The 17,750-nt window shown below is 43.6% G+C and overlaps 1 protein-coding gene across 1 annotated transcript in view; it reads right to left on the bottom strand.

Annotated features, from left to right (window-relative positions):
* Positions 1–17,750, bottom strand: part of MYO15B (myosin XVB) — a 233,436-nt gene that overhangs the window by 142,647 nt on the left and 73,039 nt on the right. The window contains exons 8-9 of the mRNA XM_073608123.1: positions 6,704–6,776; positions 6,222–6,536 (exon numbers count right to left, since the gene is read on the bottom strand). Coding sequence (XP_073464224.1) covers positions 6,222–6,536; positions 6,704–6,776 — 388 coding nt within the window. The remainder of the gene's footprint in view (positions 1–6,221; positions 6,537–6,703; positions 6,777–17,750) is intronic.

Genomic DNA, 17,750 nt, shown 5'->3' with positions numbered 1-17,750 from the left:
TCAGATTTATCCGCCGCAATGTCGCAGGCCCTCTAAAAATGGCTGATCACCATTATTAGTAAAAACAATAAAAAAAATAGAAAGACAATAAATCTATTCCATAGTTTACGATAACTTTTATGCAAACCAATCAATAAATGCTTACTGGGTTTTTTTTTTTTTTTACCAAAAACATGTAGTAGAATACATATTGGCCTAAATTGATGAATACATTTGATTTTTTACATTTTTTTTTTTTTTATTTGTGTTTTATAGCAGAAAGTAAAAAATATAGTTTTTTTCAAAATTGACAGTCTTTTTTTGTTTATAGCGCCAAAAATAAAAAACACAGAGGTGATCAAATACCACCAAAAGAAAGCTCTATTTGTGGGAAAAAGGGACCTCAATCTTATTTGGGTACAACATCGCACGACCGCAATTGTCAGTTAAAGCAACGCAGTGGCGTATCGCAAAAAATGGCCTGGTTAGGAAGGGGGTAAAACCTTACAGAGCTGAAGTGGTTAAAATAATTAAGACCTTGCTATGGCGAACAGGAAAGCGCAATTAAATAGGTGAATGCCCAATATTAAGTGGCGAATCAGCATAATTGCGTTAATATAATTGTCAATGGCAAACGTGTTTCCTAGATGGTGCCAAACTGCAGGATTGAGCCACGACCTTGTTTGTGTGTATAAATAAACCATTGGTAATTATGATGTGTTTTACGTCTTTTGATAATAATTATCTTCCTAATTCTCTTTCCTGTGTTTTTTTTTTTTTTTACCTGTTCTGAATGCATTTCTTAATGAGTGTTACAGAGTAATGCATACTACAGTATTTTCTAATGTTAAATATATAGAAAATTTACAAATGGTTGAAACAACACTCCTAAGGCCACATCTGTATATTGTTTAACTCAGAAGAGGAGAGGAATAAAGGGGCAGAGGCCCTCGTTCGTATTTTTCAGGCAATGGACAAAAGTATATTAAAATGAATATTTTATTAACAACAAGATTACAACAGACAGATCATATATAGAAAAGAGTTAAAAACATACAGTACATATTGCCAAAAAACTGACACCGAATAGATGCTAGTGAGCCCCTGTGCTCCAACGCGTTTCGCTATTGCTTCTTCAGGACACACGGGGTTTTGGTTGAAAGAGAGCTCCACTCCGTAGGCTCCTGGGGGATCACTGAATGATTAGTCACCACTGCATGTTTAAATACTACAGTGGACTTTACAGACTTCTGATGGGTTGATGCACAAGTGCCTGCTGAATCTATTTGAAAGCATATTCTCTAGTCTTTTGGAACTACGTGTTTAATCTCCCAATGCGTGTGGACAGTTAAGAGTCAGAGAGGCTCTCCCTGCCTTCTTGATTATCCAGGATTTTTCAAGTTTTGCACTTTTCATCTCCCTCTCCCCCCCGGTGAACGATATACCTATATCTATGTACGTTATCAGTCCATCCTCCAGCCATTGGTACTATTGAGAGTCCACCTCCTGTTATAAATGGTGATTTACTTCTGATCATCCGGGAGATTTCCATGTGTAGACAATCTGAGTGAGACCCGTTTTCTTTCAACCAAAACCCTGTGTGTCTTGATGAAGCAATAACGAAATGTGTTGAAGCACAGGGGCTCACTAGCATCTATTCGGTGTCAATTTTTTGTCAATATGTACTGTAGGTTTTTAACTCTTTTCTACATTATATATGATCTGTCTGTTGTAATCTTGTTGTTAATAAAATATTAATTTTGATATACTTTTGTCCATTGCCTGAAAAGTCAGAACGAGGGCCTCTGCCCCTTTATTCCTCTCCTCTTCATAGAAAATTTACAGTTACCTCTCTATTATATGAAGAATAATGTTTATTATCTAAATAGAATTTTATTAGAATGTCCACTTATGTTTATATATGTTTATTCTTTAATCCTGGTACTACTATATATTCTAGTTATAAATCTGATGAGCACAGTGGCTTAGTGGTTAGCACTCTGAGCTAGCGGCACTCAGGTCATGGGTTCAAATCCCATGTATGGCACCACCTGCCTGGAGTTTGTATGGTGAACGGAAACTCGCCATCCAATAGGCAAATGCCTACGGCTAGGTTTACACATGTCTGGTACGAGCGACAAATTTCCCAGTTCAGATATGAACTTTTGGAGCCGGCAACTTTAACATTAGCTGGTTGTTAAGGAAAGAAATGGAAAGCCGGCTGCCGCATCCTTAAAAACGGATGACTCGTCAGCTGTCAGCGGGCTTCCCGGCAATAAAAACATTGTGAACAAAGCGGCATGGGGGTCCCCCCCAATCCATACCAGGCCCTTTCGGGTCTGTTACGGATTTTGATAGGATCCCCTATGCCAAAAAATCCATACCAGACCCTTACCTGAGCATGCTTCTGAAGACGCTGCTGTTTGATGACGAAACGCATTTAGTGGCTGTTCCCATGCGTCACTTCCGGCCTTGTGAGTGGAACGCATGCCAGGTTCTAGGTGGCGTCCATGTTTTAATTGTTACAGCGGCCGTTCTTTACATTGTATTATTGCACTAGTGGTGCTTTTTTAATTATAATTTTAATAAATACATTCAGGGATTTTACACTATGAGAGGCTATCTCTCTCCATTTTTATTTTATTGCCTGCCCATGGGACCTTTGGGGGTAACATCGGGATTAATTCAAGTAGGAGCAAGGATACACACCAGGAAACTATCAGAAACCTCAGGAAAAGCCTCCCTAAGGACCTACAAGCTTTTATGACTTCCCTTGCTGTATAGTAGGGGGGTCATCGACATCTGGTGAGTGCAGTGTGTAAACATTCAGCACAAGGTGGAATAATCACTACAGGGGATACCCTGGGAATCGGGCACCAAAAGAACTCAATACTGTATTGCACAATTTAAAAAAAAGACTGTCACTTTAATTTTTTGGCACAAATGTGTATTATATGTGTTTTAGATTCATATTTAGGCCTCTTGCACATGATACTTCTGTTTGAGCATCTACTTTTTCAAAGATTTTTGGTGTATTTGTGTATATTTATGCACTTGCGTATTTTTGAATGCGCGCAAACTTATTCTCGCGTTCTCATTCTGCACAACATGTAAATGCCCATTTGTGCACATTTGTGTGCATTTGCGTGCATTTAGTGTAAATTACTGACCAAAAAAGCAGATTTTTCTATTTTTTTTTTTTAACTGAAGAATTTACACGGGCATCTTTACACACCTGTGTGCATAGGCACATTACAATTAATGGGCTGTATTTTAGCTCTGTAAAAAAAAAAGATTTTGTACACATCATAGCAAGTGCTGCCTAGGAATAAGTTTAACACTGGCAAATCCCCTGTTGGGAATAATAGACAGCAGCTGCATACACTATAAGTATTGTTTAAATAGGCGTGGGTGTTTTTCTTATTTACCTTATCCGAGCATGCAGCCTGCCAGGCCAGGAAAGGGGGGCGAGCGAGTGCCCCCCCCCCCCACCCCAAAGCACTTTGTCCCCATGTTGATGGGGTCAAGGGCCTTTTCCCCACAACCCTGGGCGGTGGTTGTAGGGGTCTGTGGGCAGGGGGTTCATCAGCCCCCACATACCAGCCCCCCCATGTGAATAAGTATGGGGTACATTGTACCCCTACTTATTCACCAAAAAAGTGTAAAAAAATAAACACACGCACATGCGACTAGTTTCTCCATACAGGAGGCGTCTTGAAGCTGTCAATTTCAGCGTGGTTAATACTTTTTCCCGGTGTCATTCCATTTTATTACACATAACTTCATTTCTGAACATATTTGTTTTGGTTTCTTTGTATGTATGGATTGCATGGGTTGTTACCGACATGTGGTGAAAAGTTCATGTCAATAGCACCTTTAGAAATATATTTACCTAGCAAAATGGTGACATGTTCAATATTTATTTTATAAGCTGTATATTGAAACAGGTGCTGCACCCTGGTCAAAAAAATTCCCAACCTCCACATAAGGACAGAAAGGTGGGAGAAAAGATTCAAAGAGAAAGTAGACTGTGTATGGCAACAGGAGCCTCCAATGTCTGCCAGCAAAAGCCCTATTTGTTGTAAGAAGCCAATGGGAGAACCGCACAACAGACAGGGCTGCACAAATCAAGAAAAAATTTACTGTACAGTACAGTACTGTACAGTATATGGAAAAAGATGAAACCGCCCAAACCTAAAATCTAAAAGAGGAGTTGGCTGCCAGTGTTCCCATATATCATGCTAGGATGTAAGTAATTCAAAAGGGTATCCCAATTTGATGGCGTGTGGTAAGGACATCACAAATCGTGAGCCCTTTGGTTTTTGATGGAGGGAGGGAGCTGCCCGAGTTAACTTTTCTCATTAACACTGGTGATAGATTGCCAGGATGCTGAGCGGTCCTAGCAACCAATCACCAACTTGTTAATATGAAAAGTTAACTCTAGTTGCTCCCGTCCTCCATCCAGAAATGTCCTGCCTCCCGCTGTCCACTCTGCTGTGTGTAAGGTAGAAGAGTGGAGGGGGCAGAGGACACTGCAGTGGGAGGAGGGGGCACCTTGGGGGCGGGTGGGTTTAGGATACTACTGGGTGAGGGTAAGGACACTACTGTGGAAGGGGGGCAGAGGACAATTCTGGGTGGGGGTGACCTGAAGGGTCAGAGGATACTACTGTGTGTGTGTGTGTGTGTGGGGGGGGGGCAGAGGGGCAGGTAAAGTGAAGGGGGGGCAGAGGGCACTACTGTGAAGACACTACTGTGATGTTGGGGCTGTGATGTAAAGTGGGGGATCTTGATGTGAAGGGGGACTGAGGACACTGGTTCACACCTGAATCACACAGTGTGTTCCAGTGCAAATTCGGTGCAATGTGATTTTCAGCCCTTTCAGTTGCATGGGCTAAAATTGGACTGGATCGCACAAAAAGAAGTGCATGCACTACTTTTCAAAAATGCACTGCACCAAATCACATGCTATCGTGGTACCATAGGATCTAGTAAAGCCTAATCTGTGTATGAGGTGTCATTAGGAATACAGTATATTGACACCGCAGATTGCACAGGCAGTGCATTTTGAATGCTGTGCAGGAAACGCATACAGAACACGCCATTCCCTCACCGCGTTCTGATGTGAACCAGCCCTAAGAACAGGATTGTGTTATAGGAGGAGAGGTCTGTGATGTGAAGGATGCAAATCAATGCCCAAACATTCAGACCCCTGCTGGAAGAAAATTTTACAGATCGGACCCCTGCTTTAGTTGTTATTTAAGAGGAAAGTAATCTTTTTAATTACAGTCAATGAGCAGGTCCTATAAACTGCTTCTACTAATGATCAGATAATTTTAAAGCTATACACCAAGTTTATATTAACATAACTTAAAGTGGATGTAAACCCAATGTCATCCTTTCTAAACTACTGCCATAGGGGTTATCTATAAGGATATACATGCCTCCTGCATGTATCTTTACCTGTCAAATGTCTCCCCTCTGTCTGTTATGAGACCCGAAAAACTGCAGATTCTGTGGGTGGGTCTGTTGTCTGGAGCTCGGTGGGTGGAGTCGTGATGTCAGTAGACTCCCCGCCCACCTCTACACTCCCCTTGTCAATATGCATTTCTCCTGTGTATTTCTTACACTCCACTTCTCCTATGATCTCTAACATCCAGTGAAAAGACAGGAAAGTAACCGCATGACTTCAGCATGCCAAATCATGCTGAGGTGTGGAACAGCCAATCCTTGTAGAGCTGCTGAAGAAAGGAGTGGGGGAGGGAATTAAAAAATAATGCATCTGTCTTAGGCTAGTGCACGAGATGTAAATCACCTGTCACTCACAGCAAGGGGGAGGATTTGACAAAGTTTTTCTCTGTTTGTCAAGTTTTATCTCACTGAACAATAAAAGAAGATTGCTCAGAGCTGGATTAACTCTTTGTGGCAAGACTGGTATCAAATGATAGGAAATCTTATACTCTACATTATGACATAAAAAAAAATGGGGTTTACATCCACTTTAATGTAGTTATTTATGCATTAAACAATAAGTGTATTTTTACATGCAACTAGCATTGGTGTTGGAAGAGTAGGAGAAGTATGGGAAGTGTATATAAAGAGAGATAATATGCAATTGTACTGGCAGTGTATAAAATACATTTATTGATTTTTTGCGATTAACAACTTTGATAAGTAATTACGGTCAGTAGGCAGAAAATGACTGCAGTAAGCATATTTCTCTATTAGAACATAAAGTTACTCACTTTCCAAGAGATGAAGGAAAGGGTGGAGGGAGAGGTGGAGCTTTTGGCGCCTGGAGAGGTGGAGGATCAGGAGGAAGTCCAGGTGCTGGGAAAGATGGGTGTCCTGGTGGGAGCAGTGGAGCAAAGTCTATTGGAGGTTCAGGGATGCCACCATTATCTCCAAAAGGGTATTCAGATGTTGAAAAGGGCTGAGAGGGAGCTCCATCTTCTATCTCCGCAATTAAATCCAGCAAAAAGTCATCTCCTGATAGATCAAACCACTGATCACCATCCAGAATGGAGACAGACCAGCCACGAGGATTGTCCCCAGCACCTCTTCATAAAAAAAAAAAAAAAAAAAAAAAAAGGATGGAAGAGAATAAGTAAATAATTTCAGGAGTTAAGCTAGGTCTGACGCCTCAGGTGATTACATATTTTATGACTGTCAAAGGTGAGGCAAAAAAAGACAACATAAACATATTGTATATACAGGATAAAAATACCTGGATTGCAGCAGCCAGCCTGCTAGTTGTTCTCCGGTTGTCCACGAATCCACTTCTGCAGAATATTTTTCCTCTGCGATATTAAATATGAAGAAATACAATTTAAATTAAGTTTCCTACTTTACTTATCTTTCCAATATGCTCTTGAATGTCGTAATACCCCAAGCCAAATATGTCACCCTGGGCTACAATATATACAACTCTGGCCTTGACAGCTGCCATTTTTGCTGATATGGTTAAAACCGCTATGCTAGGGGTAGCTTGTTAAACACTGGCTGTTTTAAGTAGATAACTCATTAAATGATAATGTTGACAAATAGAGTTGGGCAAACAGTTCGATCTGAGCAAAAGTTTTGCCCAAACATTGCCTGTTCGCACATTCGGCGAACACCTGAATTTGTGGGGCGCTCAGCAGGATGTCCGCCCACCGAGTGCTCCACAATGCACTGTGCGCTGCACAGTGCATTCAAAGCCCTGCTTGGGCAAAGCTTTGCCCAATCAGGGCACAGTGCATAACTGATTGTTAAGGAGCGCTTAACAATGGAAAAAGGAGTCACTTCTTTTTGGTGAATGGGTAGGGGTACCACGTACCCTATACTCATTCACATAGGGAGGGGGCTGGTATCTTGACCCCCCCCCTTATCCTGACCTGCTGGGCTGCATGCTCCGATATGGGGACTGGTGTGGATTCTGAGGGTGACCCCACGCCATTTAAAAAAAAAATTTGGTGTGGGGTTCCCCTTAAAATCCATGCCAGACCCGAAGGGCCTGGTATGGATTGGAGGGGGACCTCCGAACTTTTTTTTTTTGGATTGCCAGCAATGGCATTGTATTAACGGCAATTTAAAGGTAATTTTTTTTCTTTTATAAATGTCAGTTTTGCTGTAGCAGGTTCTATACACAGTACAGATGTGCCACTTTACAGGCACTATATTTAAATAAATTTTTCGGTTTCATTGTTTCGCTTTAAGCATCATTAAAATTACTGCTCCTGTAAAAACGATCTTTTTAAAAAAAATTATTACATTGATACATGTTCCCAGGGCAGTACCTGCCCCCCATATCTTTTTTTATGGCCAATACCTTGCATATAAGCCTTCAAAATGGGGACTTTTGATTTTTCAAGTTCGGGTCCCATAGACTTTAATATGGTTCAGGTCCGAACTTTTGCGATGTTTGAGAGTTTTGACGCAAACCAAACCGGGGGTGGGGGCGTGGGGGGTGTTCGGCCCAACTCTACTGGCAATAGATTAAGCGCTTAGCGACCGCCCACCATAGATTTACTGTTTCAGGGTGGTTGCTCTGCGCTCGATCACGTACCTGGTAGGTGATCTGATACTTCTGGGGCTGGGGCACAGTGCGAGCTGCCAGCGACCCTTTACCACTGTGATCGGACCCGCCGATCGTTCAGGGGAAGGCAGAAAACAAGGCAGATCACCGTTCTGTGGAGGGGATTGTGCTGATCCTGTGTTCCTGCTAAGCAGGAACACGGATCTTTACATTTCCCCAGCCAGAGCACCCCTCCACAGTTAGAAAGCACTCCCAGGGAACACATTCAACCCTTTGATCGCCCCTGATGTTAACCCCTTCCCTGCCAGTGTCATTAGTACAGTAGCAGTGCATATTTTTTAGCACTGATCACTGTATTAGGGTCACTGGTCCCCAAAAAGTGTCATAAGTGTCAGTTAGGTGTCCGATTTGTCCACCGCAATATCGTAGTCCCGCTATAAGTCGCTGATCGCTGCCATAACTAGTAAAAAATAAATAAAATACCATAGTTTGTAGACGCTTTAACTTTTTTGCATATATATATATATATATATATATATATATATATATATATATATATACACACACACACACACACACACATACACACATGTATTGTGATTTTTTTTACTAAAAATATGTAGCAGAATATGTAGCAGAATACATATTGGCCTAAATTGATGAAGAAATATTAGAATTTTTTTTTTTACTTTTTTTTTTATTGGATGTGTTTTAAAGCAGAAATTAAAAAATATTGTTTTGTTTTTTTTACATTGCCAGTCAATACATATTGGCCTAAACTGATTAATGACATTCTTTTAATATACTTTTTTATGGATATGTATTATATCAGAAAGTAAAAAATATTGTTTTTTTTTTCTTTTTTCAAAATTGTTGCTTGTTTATAGCACAAAAAATAAAAACCACAGAATTGATCAAATACCACCAAAAGAAAGCTCTATTTGTGGGAAAGAAAGGCATTGTTTGGGTACAGCATTGCACGCCCGCGCAATTGTCAGTTAAAATAACGCAGTGCTGTATCGCAAAAAATGACCTAGTCATGAAGGGGGGTAAACCTTCCGGAGCTGAAGTGGTTAAAAGGCCTGTTCACCAAATATTATTTCAGTTTTAAAGTTCTGTTGTCTCTCAGATATTCCAGTGGTGAACTGCTGCAACTTTTTCATTTCTGCTCACTTATTAACCGCTTCAGATCCGGGCCATTGCCAAATGACGGCAACAGCGCGGATCTGAATTGCCGGGCCGTGCACGAGCGGCCTGCGCGCCCCCTGCAGGGCGCGCGCGGCGCGCTCGGTGATCAGCGAGTCTATGAGACTCGCCTGATCACAGATCAGAGTAAGGGGTTGGTCCCGACCCCTTACCACATGATCAGCTGTCAGCCAATGATGGGCACTGATAAGTGCCAGCGTCACCCATCAGTGTCCACAGTGCCATCCATCAGTGCCCACAGTGCCATCCATCAGTGCCATCCAGTGCCCACAGTGCCACCCATCATTGCCCACATCAGTGCAACAGTGCTGCACATCAGTGCCACCCATTAGTGCCCATCAGTGTCACCTACCAGTGCCCATCAGTGCCGCCCATCACTGCCCATCAGTGCCCCCCATCAGTGCCCCCATCAGTGGTACTTATCAGTGCCCATCAGTCCCACCTATCCGTGCCACCCATCCGTGCCACCCTTCAGTGCCACCCATCAGTGCCACCCAGTGCCACCCATCAGCACCCATCAGTGGCCATCAGTACCGCCTTATCTGTCCCCATCAGTGCTGCCTTAACTGTGCCTATCAGTGCCGCCTTAACTGTACCTATCAGTGCCGCCTTATCTGTGCCTATCTGTGTCCATCAGTGCAGCCTATCAGTGCCCACCAGTGCCGCCTCATCAGCGCATATCAATGAAGGAGAAAAATTACCTGTTTGCAAAATTTTATAACAAACAATGAAACATGATTTTTATTTTTTTCAAAAATTTCCATCTTTTTTTGTTTGTTTAGCAAAAAATAAAAACCCCAGCTGTGATTAAATACCACCAAAAGAAAGCTCTATTTGTGGGAAAAAAATGATAAAAATTTCATTTGGGTACAGTGTTGTATGACCGCGCAATTGTCATTCAAAGTGTGACAGCGCTGAAAGCTGAAAATTGGTCTGGGCAGGAGGGGGGTTTAAGTGCCCAGTAAGCAAGTGGTTAAAGGTTCCTCCCTATTATTCCAGTGGTTATAAGGGTGTCATACCCTCATTATGAATTTATAAATTATTATATGTAGTGGTGATTGCAATAAAGGAGTGGGAACACATACAGTATGAACCACATATTGTAGCGGGAAGAGTGGGACTTCAAGGTGGAAAGAAACTGTCAGGAACTAGAAGAAAATCTAGCCCCTGAGAGGCTTTAACCCTTTCATGCCTAAGCCTATTTCTGGCATTTGTTGCTTACAAGTTAAAATCTGTATTTTTTGCTAGAAAATGACTTAGAACCCCCGAGCATTATATTTATTTTTTTAGTAGCAGAGACCCTAGAAAATAAAATGGCGATAGTTGCAAATTTTTTTATGTCATATATATATATATATATATATATATATATATATATATATATATATATATTGTATATGGTATATTGTCTCATACTATGGTGTGCTCTGTGTTGGGTCATTTGGGGTGTGGTTGTATTCCATTGGTCTATTGTGTCTGTCTGCCTTGGGTATTATTAGATGTGTATGTAGATTAGCTGTGGGAGGGGGCGAATTCCTCCAACAGCTTTCCCTGCTGATTGGATAGTCTACTGAGGAGAAGTTTGAATATCTCTGTGTACCTGTGTTTCAAAAAACAGTTCCATGTTGCAGTTTTGTAACTGAGCTAGTCTTGCCTGGTTCTTACAATATATGGGCTGTAATATCTGATACCTGGAGTTCCAGACTGGAGGAAGCAGTGTGCTGATGGAAGCACTCAAGCGGAGTGTAGGATCTTCCGTTACATTGATCAGACTTGGGTTCTCGGTCACCCTGTGCCCCTATTAGAGACACAGGGTGACTTAGACATAGGAGGTGCATGGGGAGCTGAAACAAGGGTTTCCCAAACCTCCCCAAGGGATTCTGGGTTCCACGGGCCCCCTCGCCCAAAGTGACTCCCGTCACAGCGACAAACTACGGTACTTAAAAATCTCCAAAGGCGACGCTTAAAAAATTTCTACAGGTTACCAATTTAGAGTTACAGGGGAGATCTTGCACTAGAATTATTGCTCTCACTCTAACGATCGTGGTGATACCTCAAATGTGTGGTTTGAACACTATTTACATTTGCGGTGCGACTTACGTATGCATTCTCTTCTGCGCGCGAGCACGGTGGGACGAAATGTAAACATCTCTTGTGACAGTAATAGTCAGTGACAGGTACTCCTTATTAAGGGGGTTGAATCGCGCTAGAACAAATTGGTGATCATACGTATCATCACCAAACCAAATATTAAGAACTAAGTGAAGAGTTCCCCTTTAGTGTATACATAATATACAAAACACATGTCAAATTAATAATCAGTCCAAAAATTAAATGTTCAAAGTGATAATTAAAAGTCCATTTATAAAAAATGAATCACCCAAGTGATATGAAAGTATCTTAAAAAAGTTCCAAAAAACATAAAAACATAAGTTCTTGCTGTGAGAAAAAAGAAGCATGCTTGTTCCACCACCGTGAAATCAGACTGGTCGCTTACCAGAAACTCATGATCCCCCGTCGAGGAGGATCAGAGAAAGCTGTTTGTTAATGCTGCTTTGAACCACGACCAATGGATCGGAGACTTTATACCGAGATGGGACATCAAAGACTGCAGGGTCAGGCTCAAGATGTTCACACTGACAGGTACTCAGACATCAGCCCACAGCATTGCGGATATGGTCATAGAAGGAAAAAAAGGCTCCATATAGTGTAAAATCATTAATTTTATTGGATAAGTAAAAGGTTAAACTCACATGTTAGTAGACAATAATAGGCATGTAGTGTAGTCTGGAGCGCCGGCCAGAAGCTCACAGACAGCCCGTCCTACTGGAAACAACAGCAGCAGTGGGAGGTGATGAAAACACGTTGCTCTGCCCTACGCGAAACGCCTCGTGTTAACCAGGGGAACCGACTTGATCTCCCCTCCTCACCCCCCGGCCCCCCGTATTTTCCACCAGGCACTCTTGTTGCCTATCTCTACCTCCTCGCCCCTTTTCGTCAAATGTTTTTTCTGTGTTTAAACTATCAGCCTAGCATGCTCCTCCGAGTAGAAAAATTCACGCCAATAGTACCATTTCTTAAGGAATTTTTCACTGTTTCCTTTGTCTGTTGCTATCAAGTCCTCCATTTTATAAATGTCGGCGATTTTCTTTAGCCACATCGCCACAGCTGGGGGTTCCGTTTGCTTCCAGAGCAGAGGGATACAACTTTTTGCTGCTGTGCTCAACAGAGGCAAAATCGACTTCCTGTAAGTTTTGCTCGGGATTTCACGATGATGTAATAAAAAGAATTCTGGGCTCTTGGGTAGCTCCCTGTCCGTGAACTTTTGGACAATTCTATGGACCTCAGACCAAAAGGATGTCAAACGTTTGCAAGACCAGAAGATATGTAGAAGGGTACCCACCTCCTCTCCACATCTCCAACAGAGATCCGAGCTCTGGGGGAACATCCGGTGCAGCCTAACTGGGGTGTAATACCATTGAGACAGTATTTTAAATCCCGCTTCCTGATGGTTTGAGCAAATTGAGGTTTTGAAAGTGAAAAAAAGTACTCTCTCCACTTGCTTCTCGGTAAGCTGTATGCCCAGGTCTCGTTCCCATCTGATTATGAATGGGGGTTTATAGCCTGTGGGAGTTGAGAGCAAGAGTTGGTATGTAAGCGAGATGGTGTGTCGCATTGGTTCCTGCTCTAGGCTTATTTGCTCAAATGGTGTCAGGGGTCTCAGATACAGTGTCGGTGGATTTTGTGCTTTAATAAAGTGAGCTAATTGTATTTTTTGCCAGAAGAAAAGGCAGGCTAAGAGTGGGTCATCCATAATAGCTTTCCTAGACAACCACTGTCCATTCAGTATGAAGTGTCGGAGTTGACTCCTGTCACTGACTTTCAGCTCCTGAAAACTGTTGTCTTGACACCCCGGCCTAAAGTCCGGGTTCCCAATTACCGGGGTGAGAGGGGAGGGGGCAGGTGCAATCGAATATTCTCGATTGGTCTTCTGAGTTATACGCCAAGTCTCTCCTACCGTAGGATGATTAGCTACGTGAGCTGGTATGTTTTTCTGACACCAGGGTAAGCCCTTTAACTCTAACCCCTAGAGAATTTGCTCTATTTGAATCCATTGTTTAAGTTTTTCATGTTTGCACCGATCTAAAATTCTCGACCAGTGGCACGCGGCGTGGTACAGACTCACATCCGGGAGGCCAATGCCTCCTGACGTTTTAGGTAGCCTTAGAATGGCCTGCGCCAACCTCGGATGTTTCTGGGCCCAAATGAACCTACCTATAGTACGGTTTATAGATCGTAAGAAGGCATTTGGAACCTTGACGGGAAGGGTCTGGAGGTAATATAATAAACGTGGCATGATGTTCATTTTTATTATGCTACACCTACCGAACCAAGAGAACATGCCTGATTGCCATTTCAGTAGATCCTTTTTAATGTCTGATAGTAGTGGGGGAAAGTTAATTGTGAAAATGTCTTCCACATTACTCGGTAGGCGGATGCCTAAATATGTAATGTACGACCCCGCCCACTTAATGGGGAAGTCTAGTCTTAAAAGGTTAAGCAGGGAATCTGACATGGATATATTTAATGCTTCCGACTTTTGGATGTTTACTTTGAAAGCCGATAAGGTGCCATAGGTCCGTAATTCTGCCATTAAATTAGGTATAGAGACCAAGGGATTCGTTATGAAAAAAAGTAAGTCATCGGCAAAAGCTGCCGTTTTAGGGGCTAGGGACTCACTTAAATGAACTCCCGATATGTTAGGATTGTCTCTAACTGTGCGGAGGAAGGGTTCTAGGGATAATATGAAAATTAGTGGGGACAGGGGGCACCCCTGTCTTGTCCCATTGGAGATATCAAAGGGGGAGGAAAGCTGGCCATTGACTTTCACTTTTGCTGAGGGCATGGAGTAGATGGCATGTATCCAATTCATCATCCGAGTCCCCAAACCTATCTGGTGTAGCGTCTCAAATATGAAGGGCCAGTTCACCCTATCGAACGCCTTTTCAGCGTCGGTAGAGAGAAGTAGCAACGGGGTTTTCCGTATTCTGGCTGCGTGGATAAGATCGATTGCCTTTATGGTGTTATCCCTCGCCTCTCTAGAGGGTGCGAAGCCTACCTGGTCTAAATGGACCAGCGAAGGAATTAATTCTGACAACCTCATGGAGAGTACTTTAGTGAAGATCTTTAGATCAATGTTGAGGAGTGAAATTGGTCTATAGTTTTGACACAATAAAGGGTCCTTGCCCTCCTTGGGGATTACTGAGACGAAAGCCCGTAGGGTATCTTCTGGGGGAAGTGCCCCCTCTCCGGCATTGTTGTAAGCCGCTAGGAAATGTGGTGTCAGAATATTGCTAAAAGTCTTAAAATACGTCAGCGTGTATCCATCGGGGCCTGGGGCCTTGCCCGTTTGCATACGTGCTATGGCTATCGATACCTCTTCTCCCGTCAACGGCTCATCCAAGGTCTTTAAGACCTCTTCAGGTAGCCGAGGAAGGCCAGATTTCTGAATGTATGCCCTTATTGCTTCCCGTTCACGGGATTTCTCGAGTCCCGAGGAGGGGCGTTTAATATTGTATAATGCGGTATAGTAGTTACGGAACTGTTCCAATATTCCCTCTGTAGTGTGCACTTTGGAACCATCTTCTGCCTTCAGTTTGGGGATAAAGGCTTGTGCCCGCTGGGTTTTCAAGGCCCTTGCTAACAGCTTGCCACACTTGTTACTGTGTTCATAAAAAGTGCGTTTGCACTTTGCTATGACTGCCTTAGCCCTGTCTAATGCCAGGGATCCCAATTGACCCCTGAGGAACGTAAGCTCCCGCAGTGTCTGTATAGCTCGTGATTGTTTGTGGGTAGATTCCAGACTCCTGATTTTCCCCAATAGGTCGAGAATTTGCTGAGCTCTCGCCTTCTTGAGACGTGTACCTATTTTTATCAAGATCCCCCTAATGGTGCATTTGTGGGCTTCCCACACCAGCAAGGGAGCGCACTCCCCTTCTGCGTTTGTTGAGAAAAAATTCCTCATTTCTCTCGCCACTTCCTCAATCACCTCCGGTGACTGAATCAGTGAGTCATTGAGCTTCCACTGCCATTGCTTGGGTCTATGGGGTAGTAAATCTATGTCTACAAACACCGGGGCGTGGTCCGAAAAGGTGATGGAACCTATGGATGCGGACCGCACTCTAGATAGAAGAGATTGGGGCAACAGAAACATATCGATTCTGGTATATGAATCGTGAGGGTTTGAATAAAAGGTAAAGTCCTTCTGGGTCGGATGCAGTATCCTCCAGACATCTACCAGGTGAAAAGCATAGAAGTTCTTTTTTAGGCGTTTGAGTGCTGCATATGAGAGTTGGGAAGATTGCCTAGAGGTGTCTAATGAAGGGTCCATGGCAAAATTGAGGTCTCCTCCCAAGATCACCTCGCCTTCAGTGAAGTCAAATAATTTGGTCAAAATGGGTTCCAAGAATTCCACCTGGCCAGTGTTGGGGAGATACAGGTTCACCAAGGTTACCTGGGAGCCACCCAATACCCCTTTCACAAACAGAGCCCAGCCCTCCTTATCATTCCAAGTATCGTGGAGCGTCCACGGTATCGTGGAACGTATCAATATGCTGACTCCCTTGGACTTGGAATCAACGGAACACCCGTGATAGACAATTGGGAAATATCGGTCATTTAATTTCGGGATACTATTGGCACGAAAATGAGTCTCCTGGAGGAAGCATATGTGGGCTTTTGCATGACGTATGTTAGATAACACCACGGACCTTTTCTCGGGGGTGTTAAGCCCCTTTGTGTTGATGGACATCAACTTAATAGACTCCATTGTACTTAATGAACCAACTGGATCGGGGCGAGGGCAAGGGCGGACCGGAGGGGCGAGGGGGGAGGAAGAGAGAGAAAAGAAAAGAAAAAAAAAAAAGAAGAGGGGGGGGAGGAGGGGTAAACAGGGGAGGAAGTAGAGAAGAAGAGAAAGGGCTAGTAGAGGATGAAGTAAGAAGAAGAAGCAGAGAGAAAAATGGACGAGTTACTTAATTGTCAGTGAACTCGCGTATCTAATGCGCTCTAGGCGCAGAAGAGACTTAGTCTCAATACACCCGTGGAGCTACCAATCAGAGCTCCAGAGGAGAGGGGTGTCTACCTATGTGGGGTTGTGGCTGCACAAGACGGGATCAAGAGCTCCCTCTCCAGACCCACCACCAAGATAACATACTGTAAGAACACACCAAAAATATCAAACAAACGTAAAGGCAGCAAATAAGATGAACAACTTGGCTTATACAACAGGAATTAACTGTGTCTAAGAAGTACCCACTCCTAACAGGATCCACCACCCCTGTCCCACCTCCCTTCCACTGCATGGATATTCAGAACCCAGTTGATCTCTAAAAACTTCCCTAGTAGCTATCTAGAGGGCGAGTGTGCAACATCAGAAGCCTTACTTACATATTACTACTATTACATGAAGACATATTTATACAATTGGATTAACACAGAGTGTGACTTAACACCAGGAGCTCAGAATCCTATCAAAGCCAACTTAAACCGCACGGTCCGAAACCCCCGCTCCGAAGGCAGAGTGTCCTCTCCCTGCGCGTCGGTGGGGGCCACGAACCCGACCCAGTCATGTTTGGGCTCCACGTGACCCTTCCCCCGCTGCCCAGGAGGCAATAAGCCGAGATAGACCGCCGCTCTTCGGGTCCCATACTGCCACCCCCCCAACCTGGTCAACCTCCTCCATAACTCCCTCCCACCTCCCCCCCGCCACCACCCACAATAATGCTTTAGACCATGTCATGTTCTACAGCCCAGTTCCTGTGACAGAGACCGGGCTGTATCTACGCAAATACCAGAGAGAAAAAACCTTGAGACCTAAAACAAAACACAAAAGGGTTGTGCTAAATTAAATGAAGGTCCTGGGAAGTTTACCCACAATGTGTAGTGTTGGTTTCCGTATACTTCTTTGTAAGTGTTCGGTTAGGGTGACTCATATCCTCACAAGCGTTAGGTTGATCTCCTCTGGCATTGTTTCCACCATGTTTGGCAGCTGTTTTTAATCACCTGCATGACCTCCCGCAGAGGATCGCATAGCATCTAGCCCCAAATGTTCTGGGACGAGAGGAGTCATACATGTAATCCGCAAAATAGGGACTCACTGAGAGGGCAGAGCAAACAGGCAGAGGGAGTCACTCGGAGGGTAACAAACAGAACTAAACAAAGAGAGAAAAAATAAAAATAGAAAGGGGGGGTGGTAGCGGGGGGGACAGCTCCTCAATCAGATCCATACACTTCAGGCTTGTTAATAAAGACCCAGTTCCATGCATCCAAGAGGGTCGACATCCTGTCACTTACTTAAGGATAGTGTGGGGTCTCAGGGTTCCAGGTCACCCCTTCCCAGGGGAGTGGGTTCTCTCTGACGACGCCTTGCGGAGCGGCGGGGAAGCCCCCCCTGGACGATCTGGGAGGCAGGCCAAGGATCAATTTTTGGCAGAGGCCCCAGCCAATTCCTCGGCGGAATCGGCTCCATGTTCAAAAAAGTAAAGAGTTC

This window comes from Aquarana catesbeiana, linkage group LG12 (genome assembly GCF_042186555.1).
Source record: "Aquarana catesbeiana isolate 2022-GZ linkage group LG12, ASM4218655v1, whole genome shotgun sequence".
Taxonomy (NCBI): domain Eukaryota; kingdom Metazoa; phylum Chordata; class Amphibia; order Anura; family Ranidae; genus Aquarana; species Aquarana catesbeiana.
The sequence above is the reverse complement of the archived record's forward strand: the minus strand, read 5'-3'. Positions and strand labels throughout refer to the sequence as shown.